This window comes from Salvelinus namaycush, chromosome 1 (assembly GCF_016432855.1).
Source record: "Salvelinus namaycush isolate Seneca chromosome 1, SaNama_1.0, whole genome shotgun sequence".
Classification (NCBI taxonomy): domain Eukaryota; kingdom Metazoa; phylum Chordata; class Actinopteri; order Salmoniformes; family Salmonidae; genus Salvelinus; species Salvelinus namaycush.
The window spans coordinates 75,840,505-75,855,654 of record NC_052307.1 but is presented as its reverse complement, the minus strand read 5'-3'; the positions used below and the strand labels follow the sequence as shown (position 1 = coordinate 75,855,654).

Below are 15,150 nucleotides of genomic sequence, written 5' to 3'. Positions count from 1 at the left end.
TTAACTATAGAATTAGAATAATCATTCCATTTCCATGATTCCAACAGTTCAGCTCTAAATTGCAAGTCAAATCGCAATTGCAACATTTGGTTAAAAATAATGCCTTGTCTGCCCATATCGTGCAGCCCTACATGGCAGTGTAGAAGTTGTGTCAAATGAGTGCAGGAAATGCAGAAATGTATGATAATACTGAAAATGATTTTTGGTTGAATTGAACAGTATAAAACAATCAGAATGGAGAAAGACTCATTGAAATCACTTAGAATGTATGTGTTGCCACCCTAGTGTCGCCCACTACTCAAAGCAAAATGTACAACTTTTATTATTCAAAAACAAAGTCAAATACCATCCTTTTTTTTTTAATACAGTGATATATTTTGGCCATATCGCCCAGCCCTAAACTAGAGTGGGAGAGATGAGAGAGGAAAGAAACAGGCGAGGTGGAGGTAAAGACGGACAGACAGCCAGCCAGCCAGCTGAGGGGGGTGGGGTATTGAAGCAAAGACTTCTCTAGAGAGGGATCAGGGGAATGACATGCCTTCCTCCCATCAATCACTGATATTACTCCCTGCATTTGTCAGCGTGCCATGCCCGCTATCGCCATTACATCTCAGAGGTCGCACCCACGGCCCCATTTCCAGGCCATTCTCCACTGTAATGGCTTGCTCCCGCCACATCGCAATTAACCTTTTTATTGCCAACCTGACAGCCTGCTGGAGACAGATCTTTGGGCGACGTGGGCAGGATATGTGTGTGTGTCTGCATGCAAGCCAAAAATGTGGATGCTACCACGATTACAGATAATAATGATGAGTGAGAACGTTAGACGCACAAATATCATACCCCACAAAAATGCTAACCTCCCCTGTTATTGTAATGGTGAGAGGGTAGCATGTATTGGGGGTGTGATATAAAATGCTAACCTCCCCTGTTATTGTAATGGTGAGAGGGTAGCATGTATTGGGGGTATGATATTGTAATGGTGAGAGGGTAGCATGTTTTGGGGGTATGATATAAAATGCTAACCTCCCCTGTTATTGTAATGGTGAGAGGGTAGCATGTCTTGGGGGTATGATATAAAATGCTAACCTCCCCTGTTATTGTAATGGTGAGAGGGTAGCATGTCTTGGGGGTATATTTGTACGTCTAACTTTCTCACTCATCATTATTCACGATTCATTCAGGATTATCCGTAATCATGGTAGTATCCACATTAATGTATTTACAATTAATTAAATTTATTTACAATAAAAAAATGACAATACATTTATTTACCATTAATTTCTACTGGGCACCAAATAATCTGAAACAACCAAAAACAGCAAATGATCCAACAAATGTGTAGAGTCACAAGCTTGCTGTAGTCATTGCCTGATATGAATATGGGACCAAATACTACATTTTTACTACTTTAATACACATAAGTGAATTTGTCCCAATACTTTTAGAATCCCTAAAAATGTTGGAAAGTGTCATTTCTAAACAGTTCACCTGACATGGATGAAAATACTCTCAAATTAAAGCTGACACTCTGCACTTGAACTTCATAGTAATTGATTTCAAATACAAAGTTTTGGAGTATAGAGCCCAAAATGCTTTATCTGTCCTAATATTTACAGCGGGCACTGTATGTGGGACAAGTAGCAGATGTAGCCCAGCTCTATGCCTCTGTAAGGACAAGTAGCAGATGTAGCCCAGCTCTATGCCTCTGTAAGGACAAGTAGGAGATGTAGCCCAGCTCTATGCCTCTGTAAGGACAAGTAGGAGATGTAGCCCAGCTCTATGCCTCTGTAAGGACAAGTAGCAGATGTAGCCCAGCTATATGCCTCTGTAAGGACAAGTAGGAGATGTAGCCCAGCTCTATGCCTCTGTAAGGACAAGTAGGAGATGTAGCCCAGCTCTATGCCTCTGTAAGGACAAGTAGGAGATGTAGCCCAGCTCTATGCCTCTGTAAGGACAAGTAGGAGATGTAGCCCAGCTCTATGCCTCTGTAGGGACAAGTAGGAGATGTAGCCCAGCTCTATGCCTCTGTAAGGACAAGTAGGAGATGTAGCCCAGCTCTATGCCTCTGTAAGGACAAGTAGGAGATGTAGCCCAGCTCTATGCCTCTGTAAGGACAAGTAGGAGTTGTAGCCCAGCTCTATGCCTCTGTAGGGACAAGTAGCAGATGTAGCCCAGCTATATGCCTCTGTAGGGACAAGTAGCAGATGTAGCCCAGCTATATGCCTCTGTAAGGACAAGTAGGAGATGTAGCCCAGCTCTATGCCTCTGTAGGGACAAGTAGCAGATGTAGCCCAGCTATATGCCTCTGTAAGGACAAGTAGGAGATGTAGCCCAGCTCTATGCCTCTGTAGGAACAAGTAGCAGATGTAGCCCAGCTATATGCCTCTGTAAGGACATGTAGGAGATGTAGCCCAGCTCTATGCCTCTGTAAAATGGATTTAAATCCCATAACAGTTGACCCGGGTGAAACTCATTGACTTTGTGGTTGTATCATTTTATAGCAGGACCTGATCCTAGGCCCTTTCCCTCAGAGTGCTGCTGTCTACATAAAACATGCACTGACCACACTGACACAGAATGATGGACGGCTGTACAGAGTCAGACTCCACTAGATACCATGAAGCCACACACACACACACGAACATGCACAGACGTGCGCACTCTCACACACACACACAGATTCAAACTGACACACACAGCACCTCTCTCTCTCACACAGCCAATGAAGCTTGTCCTCTCTTGAAGTTGACTATTTTGATGCGGCAGTGTGACCTGATAGGTCAGGAGATTTCCCATGATGATAGTGTCGGGTCAGTCCATGTGATCGAGTGGAGTGAGGGATAGCTGTGGACACGCACACACACACACCTCCCGCGGGCTGCAAACAATGTCAAGTCGTCTGACGCCATCGTCTATTCAGTGTCCCATCGCATCACAGTGTTAACATTGAAAGGCCTAAAGACAATGACATATCATGCATGTGTCATCGGATCACAGCGGCTAATTCTATAGGCTAAAACCATCAAGGAATGAATGCTTTCAGGTAGCCTCTTTTCAGCAGTATAGATGACTAGGTCACTAGGTAGAACAGTCTTCACTGTGATAAAACAGGAAATGGAATGATGGGTAACGTAGTACAGTGGTTCAATCTTTTTCGGTTACTGTAGCACCAACTGAATTCTGCTCTGCCTGGAGTACCCCTGAAGTAGCCCCTGAGGCTAGGCCAGACACCCCCAGGGGTCCTAGTACCCCCTGTAGACAGGCCAGGTACCCCCTGTAGACAGGCCAGGTACCCCCTGTAGACAGGCCAGGTACCCCCTGTAGATAGGCCAGGTACCCCCTGTAGATAGGCCAGGTACCCCCTGTAGATAGGCCAGGTACCCCCTGTAGATAGGCCAGGTACCCCCTGTAGATAGGCCAGGTACCCCCTGTAGATAGGCCAGGTACCCCCTGTAGATAGGCCAGGTACCCCCTGTAGATAGGCCAGGTACCCCCTGTAGATAGGCCAGGTACCCCCTGTAGATAGGCCAGGTACCCCCTGTAGATAGGCCAGGTACCCCCTGTAGATAGGCCAGGTAGGAAACACTGCTGCAGTACATCCATTTTTCTATGGGCCAATGGTCGTCCGCTCTCCTCAACGACTGACAAGACGAGCTCATTAGCTCCAAAGGTTATGATAACACATGCAGTCAGAGATAGACAGTGAGAGTGACTTCACACCCACACCTGAGAAGGCTACTCTGGCGGAGTCAAAGATGAAGGCCCTCTCCAGTCGTCCACACCCCCCTCTCCAACATAACAGGGCTGAGGGAGAACATAATTGCATTCCTGCGCTCCTCCGCCTGCAAATTGAATTTCAGGGCAAGACCCAGCTCAAACACCTAATAATCCCTGCTGCTCTGCTCGGCTCTCTCACCCAAATGAAACAAGGTCACATTGTACAGCCCTGCAGCTTGCAGAGCCCACAGCGACATCACAACCAGACCCCCCTCATGTTTTTGACAGTGCAGCAACATATACTGAAAATAAGCACCAATACCACAGTTGGACAACAGAGTTTCACAACAGAGGCCTTTTCTCAGTGCATGCTGTGTTCTTAGGACCGGTAATGTGGTCAGCCTGGATCAATTAGTGCACACTTTAATTTACACTGTATGCCAGTCCCTCTTTTCTTTCTTCTTCAATCTCTTCCTCACTCATGACATACATCATTTATTGCTACCTTTCAACTCCCTCCTCAGTCTTACCCAGAGAATGAAATAGAACCCAGTATTATATATGTTCTGTGTATGGGTCCTACCTGCCACGGTGAGGCGGGCGGTGCGGCTGGCGATGGTTCCCAGGCTGTCGATGGTGGCCACACACTGGTACGTTCCCTCGTCGGGCTTGTTGTGCTTGGAGTGCACCACACTAGATATGAGCAGCGAGCCGTCAGGCAGAACACGCCGCCGCCCGTCGTCTGGCGCCAGGCTCAGGAAGGTTCCATCCTTCTTCCACTCCACACGGGCCTGGGGCGCAGTGGGCTCCGAGGCAGGGTCCCCGCTGTGCGCTGAGCAGTTGAGCAGTGCTGGGGCGCCTCTCACGGCCAGTGTGTCCCACGGCTCCACCGAGAACCAGAAGGGGCTGAAGGGCCGCGCCGCCGTGCCTGGAGAGGAGAGAGGAAGAGGGGTTGAAGTTAGTTAGTTGTAATTAAACAATGGCAGTACGTTCTTGTTGACTTGAACAGCCTTTGACAGGAAGCAAAACAGTATCGTCCCTAGCACAGTAACTCAGGTATTTTCATTTAGATTCAGGCTGTGACCTCTGAAGTGGAATGGCAGGTGAACAATCAAATCACTATGCGTTAAGTCACATTTCAAAAATCATCAACGACTAACACAAAACACAATTACTGACTCATACATTCTATATTCATAACTAAAGCTTAAAACAGACAGTACAAAACTGATCTGAAGACAAACTATTCAATGTCAAATTCAGTACAAAATATCTTCCTGCTAGTTCACAACAAACCACAGCCAAAACCAGCCCACAAAAATTCACTGGCAAGAGGCAAGGCAGAGACAAATCTTCTCCCGTTCCCAAGTCCCCTCCCTACAAAAGTTCTTGATGAGAAGGGAAAGGAAGGTGCTTTCTTCCAGCCATTTATCCCTGTGTAATGGTAAACCTCACTGACAACAATTGCTCTGCATTTACCCTCATAAATAATTCAGACATTCACCCAGAGTCACACAGTGGTATTGTTTAGATAAATACCCTCAATTACCAGTTCTGCAGGGGTGAGAAACAGAATAATTATAGGATTCTGAAGCCAGTTTTAATAACGCAACGAAAAGCATTAAAATAAGTGGCTGCATGTTAAATGTAGTTTAAATGATGCCCGTTACGTTCCAAGGAGGTGACATCTCAGGAGAGGAGGAAAGGAGGGAGAGAGAGAGGTAGACAGAGGGAGATGGGGAAAAATCGAGAGAGGGAGTTACCAGGTCTGTGGCATGATCGCAGCATCAGTTCTACCATTTATCTTCTGGGGGTAATTTCTCTATCTCAAAGCGTCAGTTTCCCCGTCGCGTTCCCATGGAGAAGTTATACATGGTATTCATTAAAGGCAATATGACCGCTCAGTCCCCTTCACTGCAGCCAGGTAACCCTAAACTAAAAAAATAGTTTCTTCTGTTGACTTATTGAGTTTATTTTTACAGGGACAGTGCACATTAAATCAACGTTTCAGTAAAAGTGACTGTTTTAGCCAGCCGGATAATTTCCAACAGAAGTACCTGGGCAGGTTATTAAAAACTGTTACAATAACAGTACAGACAAACAATGACCAGTGAGGATGCAGTGCTAGCTGCGTCACTACAGATCCTGGTTCGATCCCAGGCTGTGTTGTAGCCGGCCGCGACCGGGAGACCCATGAGGCGGCGCACAATTGGCCCAGCATCGCCTGGGCTAGGGGAGGGTTTGGCCCAGCATCGCCTGGGTTAGGGGAGGGTTTGGCCCAGCATCGCCTGGGTTAGGGGAGGGTTTGGCCCAGCATCGCCTGGGTTAGGGGAGGGTTTGTCCCAGCATCGCCTGGGTTAGGGGAGGGTTTGGCCCAGCATCGCCTGGGTTAGGGGAGGGTTTGTCCCATCGCGCTCTAGCAACTCCTGTGGCAGGCCGGACACAATGCACGCTGACACGGTTGCCAGGGGTACAGTGTTTCCTCCAAAACATTGGTATGGCTGGCTACCGGGTTAAGCGAGCATTGCGGCAAGAAGCAGTGCAGCTTGGCAGGTCGTGTTTCGGAGGACGCAAGACTAACTACCAATTGGATATCACGAAGTTGTGGAGAAAAAGGGGTAAATGTTTTTTTTTAACAATGAGCAGTGAACACATGCAGAGCAACATATGACAAGCAACACGCAGCACCCAGAGCAACATAGTACAAGCAACACGCAGCACGCAGAGCAACATAGGACAAGCAACACGTAGCACGCAGACAGGACAAGCAACACGCAGCACGCAGACAGGACAAGCAACACGCAGCACCCAATGCAACTTAGGACAAGCAACACGTAGCACGCAGACAGACCGAGCAACACGTAGCACGCAAAGCAACAGGACGAGCAACCCGCAGACAGAGCGAGCAACACGTGGCGCGCAGACAGAGCGAGCAACACGTGGCGCGCAGACAGAGCGAGCAACACGTGGCGCGCAGACAGAGCGAGCAACACGTGGCGCGCAGACAGAGCGAGCAACACGTGGCGCGCAGACAGAGCGAGCAACACGTGGCGCGCAGACAGAGCGAGCAACACGTGGCACACATAGCAACATAGGACGAGCAACACGTAGCACGCAGACAGAACGAGCAACACATGGCACGCAGACAGAGCGAGCAACACGTAGCGCGCAGAGCAACATGACAAGCAAGACATAGCAACTTCCCCACCTCACAAGCTACAGACAACAGATAAGATGAAACTGGCTCGGTCTTTCCCTCTTGGTCTCTCTTTTCCATTTATTGTAAGTGTTAAGACAGGATCTCTTTGCTTAGAAAGACCATTAGGGAGAAACTATGGAAAGCAAAATAAACTTCCTGAAAGGAGCTACACATGTTCCATCATAACATATATGGAGACAGTGGTCTTAAAAGCTCCTTAAAACTGTAGCAAGAGGTTGATCACACCACATCAATAGGTCTAATGGACCCGTGTGTCTGTAATGGGCAGGCCTGTGACTGTGGCACAACAGCAGGCTGTGTATTCCTATGTAGGCTTGTGAGACAGATGGAGAGAGACCTGTGTGGAGCTACTGCATTGGGACTTGTCCTCTCCAGCAGGCCTCGAGCACCATCACACGCTTAATCATCTCCGTCTTCAGCTGCTGTTGGAACAGTTGGGGAAGCTGGGCTCTGGGGGTCCAAATCACACCGCTTGAGCCAAAATGACCGCCTTTAGCAGCTTTCAAGCAGGAGCAGTGGAAGAGAGAGGGCTCAGCCGAGGCTTTTTCTAAGGGCGATGGTGTCAAATTGGCTGACCATATGCTTTAAAGCGCAGACACACAACATCCCTAGTCAGCAGAGCAAAGTGACTGGAGTGGGGCTGGAGCACAGCTGCCTCTCTTCCTTTGACACACTCAATCCAGGGTCATTCATCTCGTGGCCAACACTCTGCTGATGCAGAGGCTGGAGCAATACAGCAGACACAAACCTCATCACTGCTCGGTGGCTAGCTCACTACACAATAGCGCCCTGCTCGGTGGCTAGCTCGCTACACAATAGCGCCCTGCTCGGTGGCTAGCTCGCTACACAATAGCGCCCTGCTCGGTGGCTAGCTCGCTACACAATAGCGCCCTGCTCGGTGGCTAGCTCGCTACACAATAGCGCCCTGCTCGGTGGCTAGCTCGCTACACAATAGCGCCCTGCTCGGTGGCTAGCTCGCTACACAATAGCGCCCTGCTCGGTGGCTAGCTCGCTACACAATAGCGCCCTGCTCGGTGGCTAGCTCCCTACACAATAGCGCCCTGCTCGGTAGCTAGCTCCCTACACAATAGCGCCCTGCTCGGTGGCTAGCTCGCTACACAATAGCGCCCTGCTCGGTGGCTAGCTCGCTACACAATAGCGCCCTGCTCGGTGGCTAGCTCGCTACACAATAGCGCCCTGCTCGGTGGCTAGCTCGCTACACAATAGCGCCCTGCTCGGTGGCTAGCTCGCTACACAAAAACGCCCTGCTCGCTACACAATAGCGCCCTGCTCGGTGGCTAGCTCGCTACACATTAGCACCCTGGAATTCCATCAGCCCCCCCATTATAAACATCCTGAATCAGCATCCATTTGTTTGGTTTACAATGTGTGGTATGTTCACTGCTATTACCACAGTGCTCAGGGTGAACAACATTTTACAACTGTCTACAGCACACCCTTATAGAGACCCATAGGGATTACAACACAGCACAAACAGCTATGAGACCGGAATAGACTTGAGCCGTAAGCATTTTTTCAACCCCAACTTTAAAATCCTATTTACAGTGCAGCCAGAATTTCAGTGTTTTTTGGTTATCATTAAAGGTTAATGAGCAAATGTTTGAGAAACAACATTACAAATCCAAACACAACAGATAAAAGATGAAACAAGCCCAATTGTATCTCCCAATGAATAGCAGAGTATACAACAGCAGCTTTACATTTTGAAAGTGCAACAGTGCTATAAATATGGAGTGGATGAATGTTTTAGTGATAACATATACACCTTATTTGTCCAACAAAACCAGGGAAGCCACGCAGTCTACAGCCAGAGAACAGAGTGATTAAGAAGCAGTTGGATGTAGGAGGGGAGGAGGACCCTGTGGGGTTAAGTAGGGAAAGAAGAAGAGTCTCGAGGACAAAATCCTCTCAGCCAGGGAGAGCTCTGCCAACAACGAGGCCAAAAAAATACTTTTGAAACTACACAAAAAGGCACCTCTACCATCAAAACTTCTACAAGAGAAAAGTCTCAATCTTTGACAACCCGAGGCAAACTTAACTTTGGCTTACATAACTGCATCCCAAAGGAATACCTGGGAAAAGAGAAGAGAGTTGCACACACTACTGAACTTGTCGTTGGCAAAAAGATGCAACACTTTCCTCATGTCTGAGCTGCAAACAAAGTCAAAGAAAGTGTTTCTTCCAGTGAAGAGAGTTGTGTTATTTTAATCCACAGATAGATTGATATCTGCAGGGCTACAGACTATTCCTCCATTGTTTACTTGGGAACACAGAGAGAAGCTAGTGAACAACAAACGTATATACTCCTCCAATGCCTATGGACTACAACCAATTGTTATGCCAGGGCTTCATTGGGCCCTGAAATAGTTCTGTGCTGAAATAGTTTCATTTCACACAGCTGCGGAGTTACAGGGGGGAGGGAGTGTTATGGGCAGGGATGGGAGGTGTCAGAAGGAAACCGCATTACAGGGAGCGAGGTCTAATCTATTCTGCCCTGCGTTGTGGGGCCCACCGTTTGTCTTGAAAACATGGACTGTCTGCAGCCCTGGCCAAGCCGGGAGCAGAGGAGAAAATGAGGCTGTCTGCTTGATAAGTATAGGCTGTTACCTCGGTCCCGCCGCTTCCGAAATCCACTTTACTCGGCAGTCAGAAAGGGTTTGGAAGCGCGGCTTACGGCAGTGTCCTGATAGGCAGCCCTTTCTCCCCGAGCCGGGGGAATGGGAGAGGAGTGGATTCACACCGACGGATGTGCTACATCACTAGGCCTGTGTGCCCATGCTGAGAAATGCTCGTATGCTGCTGTTGGAGAAATGCTTTCAGGGACATTACAAGGCTGGGAAAGTGTGCGCGTGTGCGTGTGCATGCGCGGTGTTCACAGGATAATATTTGGTGATAAGTGCACTTCTCAGAGTAGCTGAAGAAGTGCATTCTGAGTGTTTTGGTTGGGCTTTTGCAGGGTAACTGAAGGACCCTGATGGCACAAAGTCACGTCAGTTAGTGACACACTAATCAGCTCAAGGATGGGGAATCTACGTAGAGGCTATTTAACATGGAGAGGATCTGCTCATATCAACGGTGGGCTTAGTCGCATCAAACAGCATCAATGCCTGGTTGAATAATGAAAAGGGGAATATAGGCCTCTGATGAAAATTCTTGACAGAACAGATAACGTTTCATACTTATCAGCAGCTACCAAGGTGAACCTCTCAAAGTCATGTTGAAATCCAGAGAGAAAACCAGAGGGTCTCTAACCCTCCACACAAAGACCCCTGTCCCCCCCTAGCCCCCCCCCCCCTAACAGGAAGCCTCCTTCCCCCACCCCTCCAACTGCTGGACACCTATTGAACAGACCACTAACAGCGCCATCCTGGAGCCTGAACAGACCCTTCCCTTTCATACTTCAACTACTTACTTGCTCATTGTTACAACACTGTACATAGCCAATAATATAACATTTCAAATGTCTATATTCTTTTAAGACTTTTGTGAGTGTAATGTTTATTAAATGTTTCCCTTTTACAATTCCATTTTCTTGGACAATGTAAACATATATTTCCCTTACCGATAAAGCCCTTTGAATTGAATTTCCTGAGAGACAGAGGGCGAGAGAGGAGAGAAAGAGTTCTCAAACCTAACACCTTCCACAAAGGCCCTCCCCGTCTCAGTTCTGGAAAGATTTTTAAAAAATAACACTGAGTATTTGTACCAATAAAATAGAAGTCTAGTTCAATGGCCTGGTATACTGTACAGATAGTTGGTACGAGGTTTGAATATTCTCACACTGCCCTTTGTTAGCATCAAATATCCACCCCATGGTATTGCTTTGAGTCAGCACACTGACCTTCAGCTGAATTAACACTCCAAGAAAATATCCTTTATAACAGTAAGGACTGGTGAATATAGGAATATAGATGTGAAATATGCTTGGTAATAAGAAGGGAGGAGAAAAGTCTGCTGCTACAGATAAACAGAAGTCAGTTTCTTCTTTGTCTCTTTCTACATCTCTACACCTTCCTCCCTCTTCTCTCTTTGTCCCGCCGCCCACTGTGTCAAAGTCTCTTTAGTCAGGCTGGAAATGCCCCTCTCTCTCTCTCCCTTTCATGTCTGGCCACCTCCCTCTTCACAGACTCCCCTTCATCTCTCCATCCCACTCGTTTTCAAGCCCATCTGTCACCAGGAAACACGTCGGGGAAATAACAGTGATTTGGAGAGCAAACCTATGAGGGGGAGGGTTTGTCTTTCCAGCAAGAGGGTAGTGCTACTAGCTAATAGCTCCTCAGACTGACTTGGATGTCCATTGAAATCAAAATGTCTGTTTCAAAAAATGTCAAAAAAGGTTCTCTATGAGCGAGCGAACAAACAAACGCTTAGAAGTGTGGCTATATAGAGTAGCTGGTAGTTGAGTAGCTGTCATGGAAATAGACAACAGACCTGTCCTCTTTAAAAACCTGTGGTGCAGATGACTAACAGACGATTAACAACTGAGCCTGACGTTCACGTGTATTCAATGACTGACTAGATACAAGTTCTGTCAATAAGAGATGAGTGGGGGAAAAAAACGTTTTATTACGAGGGTAGAGCTGTAGCTGTAGCAATGGATAAAATGAGAGAAGTCTCTTGAAGAAATATTTAAAACCTGCCATATTAGATTACCCCCCAACTCACTGGACACAAAACAGCCACACATGCACAGCCACACACCTCAAGTGTGTGAAGAATGCCCCTCTCCCCAACAATGTGATTACTACCTCAGTGTTTAGAGCTTGAGGGAGTCACCTCATACAAGTACTTGGGAGTATGACTAGATGGCACACTGTCCTCTCAGCACATATCAAAGCTGCAGGCTAAAGTTAAATCTAGACTTGGTTTCCTCTATCGTAATCGCTCCTCTTTCACCCCAGCTGCCAAACTAACACTGATTCAGAAGACCATCCTACCCATGCTAGATTACGGAGACATACTTTATAGATCGGTAGGTAAGGGTCAGCTCGAGCGGCTAGATGTTCTTTAACATTCGACCATCAGATTTGCCACCAATGCTCCTTATAGGACACATCACTGCACTCTATACTCCTCTGTAAACTGGTCATCTCTGTATACCCGTCACAAGACCCACTGGTTGATGCTTATTTATAAAACCCTCTTAGGCGTCACTACCCCCTATCTGAGATATCTACTGCAGCCCTCATCCTCCACATATAACACCCATTCTGCCAGTCACATTCTGTTAAAGGTCCCCAAAGCACACACATCCCTGGGTCGCTCCTCTTTTCAGTTCGCTGCAGCTGGCGACTGGAACGAGCTGCAAAAAAACACTCAAACTGAATCTCTTAATTCAAAGACTCAATCATGGACACTCTTACTGACAGTTGTGGCCGCTTCGCCTGATGTATTGTTGTCTCTACTTTCTTGCCCTTTGTGCTGTTGTCTGTGCCCAATAATGTTTGTACCATGTTTTGTCCTGCTACCATGTTGTGCTGCTGGCCTGCTGCCATGTGTTGCTACCATGCTGTGTTGTCACCTTAGGTCTCTTCATGTAGTGTTGTCTCTTGTCATGATGTGCATTTTGTCCTATATTTACGTATTTTTAATCTCAAACCCCGTAGGAGGCCTTTTGGTAGGCCGTCATCGTAAATAAGAGTTGTGTTTTTAACTGACTTGTCTAGTTACATAAAAATATATATTTAAGTCTTCCACACAAAGATAACTACACGGTGGGGAGTATTTGCCATCAGCAAAATAATCAAATTCCCTAAATACAAGAAAAGGGACAGAAATGGAATTGATCTCCACTGTTGCCGTACGGGAGGCTCTTTCCTGTCCTCCAGCGCTTCTCAAGGAGCTATAGTGTGCCCACTTTAGTTTCCTTCCCTGTGAACCCTCTGACAGGAACAATGCCAGGCCTGCCTGGGTTTGGGACCGGGGATGTGACCCGTTGACCGTTGGATCCAGCTGGATGTTCTGATAGCTGTTGAGGGGTGGGGGAGGCCAAGCAATAAAAAGGCTGGACAAAATGATTGGTATGCCCAGCCACACCAGCTTTACTGCCTTGGTTGGCACCGGCTCAGCTGGCAGATTGAAAGGAAGGATCCAATTCTCGCGGCTCGCGGTGCTCTGTCATCTTGCCTACAGGCAAAAAGCGGCGAACCACCGGACCCCGGCGGTTTGAAAACACTGCTGGTTCGCTTTCTGGCCTCGGGTCACAGTGACTACATCAGCTGTGCTTCAATAACAGTGCAGGAAAAAATAACTTTTACAGGAATATTTTAATCCAATGGAGACACAATCCACGAGAGACAAATTTGGACATGGCTCAGTAAACTAGTGTCTTTAACAGTGCTACAATTGGGTCCACTATACGGTATTTTGATCAACGTGTTGTACTGTTTCAAGACTAGTTTGATGATGAACTAATCTTTTCATTTGCAGATTTTAGCCTGAGGTGTTGTAAATCCCAGTATACAAGACCAATTTGTCTGGGGAGCAGCAGGGATGACAACAAGCATGTGGACACGCGGCGGGTCCCTGCCGGGCTAGGACACGCGGCGGGTCCCTGCCGGGCTAGGACACGCGGCGGGTCTCTGCCGGGCTAGGACACGCGGCGGGCGACACATTTCTAGGAGAGGATTCACCCTCTGGCTATAGGGAGGAACCCACCAGGAGCTAGTCAATGAAGTGAGGCTGACACAAATTTGTTTGATGACTGTGTGCAGCAGGAGAGGAGAGAGTCTGGGCGGGTGTGGGGAGAGTGAAAATAAGTGTGGTATGGTGGAGAAAGCGAAAGCGAGAGGAGAGAGAGGACTGCTGTTGGCAGGATTAGTTAAATCTGCCTCTCCCAGATAGCAAATCCCTGTGGTATCCTGTTCATTTCAAACAACAGGCTCATCTCTCTGACTGAAGCACTTCTCACCTCCACTGGACAAGCTAATTAACCACCCTGAATAAGCCTCATTCTTCCTCTGGTTCCTTAGCCATCACAGTGGGCCCACTACGAAATGCTGAAGGACAGGTTAGGGACAACCATGAGCCTCAAAAACAGAGCAGGGGTACTTTCAATTGAACAAGGCCCGGTGTGTAAGTCTGACAACCCTTACAACAGAAAGACTACAAAAACAACTACTTTAATGTTACTGCTACAGCCCTGACCTCCTAACCTCTGACTCAAGAGTACTATGGCAACAGACGCAATTATCAGCTATTTTTTGGTTTAAAAAAATTTTTCTATTAAAAGGAGAAGTCTGGGACAAGCTGTCAGACACGACAGAACTGGGCACTTTTAACCAGTCTCAGACAACACCATCAGGCAAAGGTATCATTACATCTTCAACAAATGCAAGACGGACAAGGTGGGAATTCATTGTTTTCCTAACCTTTTTTGACAGTGAAGTGCCATCCTAAGAAATCCATTGTGAGAGAAACAGAGACCGAGAGACAAACGAAAGCCCAGACGGTGCACAATTAAATTTGCCCCAAGGTGGCCCCGCGTGAAAGAACCAACTGGATGAATAAATAAAGAGTATCCTTCAGGGCTGGGAGTAGCAGACTCAGTGGGAGGGCGAGGGGGTGTGGAAGGTTGTGGCTCTGTCTGACGTGGTGACAGGTCTGAACTACAGGCCTATCACTGCAGGCCTGCTCAGCGTGACTACCTTCAGATCTTCCCTCTCCATTCATGAACCTGTCAGCTGGAAGGGCCAATCGACAGCTCTGATCTGTTTTATTCTCCTCCGGGTTACCGTCTGGGTCGGCAGAGCTTCTACAGACCGAGAGCTTCTCCTTTTGGTTAAAACCCCAATAACAGACACCTCAGACGAGAACCAACCTGATCGGCCTAAATGCAGTTTAGTCGTCACTTACAAACAAACAAATATCCAATGTAGGAACCTCCTGAGCGTAGGTACAAATGTTGGACATTTTGCAATTAACGTGCAAAACAGCAATTATGTGTTGGCAGATAGGCCTAATTTCCATAGAGATTTGGGAAATATGTAGCTTTCCTGGAATAAATCATGAAAATTGCTATTCTCAGATCTCGTGATTTCCTTTTAGTGAGCTTGGAGATAATAGGATGTGATAAAACCATAAAGTATGTGCTGGGCATCGAGAGCACTTGGCCAGGAAGAGGGGTTCACATACTGGGGCAGAGTTTCTCCTCTCCCCCAGAACAACCATAGATGACAAAGGAAAAAACA

At 47.3% G+C, this 15,150-nt stretch overlaps 1 protein-coding gene across 2 annotated transcripts in view; it reads right to left on the bottom strand.

Annotated features, from left to right (window-relative positions):
- Nucleotides 1-15,150, bottom strand: part of LOC120048882 (neogenin-like) — a 186,995-nt gene that overhangs the window by 107,591 nt on the left and 64,254 nt on the right. For both annotated transcript variants that reach the window (XM_038995191.1, XM_038995198.1), the window contains exon 2: nucleotides 4,304-4,648. In XM_038995191.1, coding sequence (XP_038851119.1) covers nucleotides 4,304-4,648 — 345 coding nt within the window. The remainder of the gene's footprint in view (nucleotides 1-4,303; nucleotides 4,649-15,150) is intronic.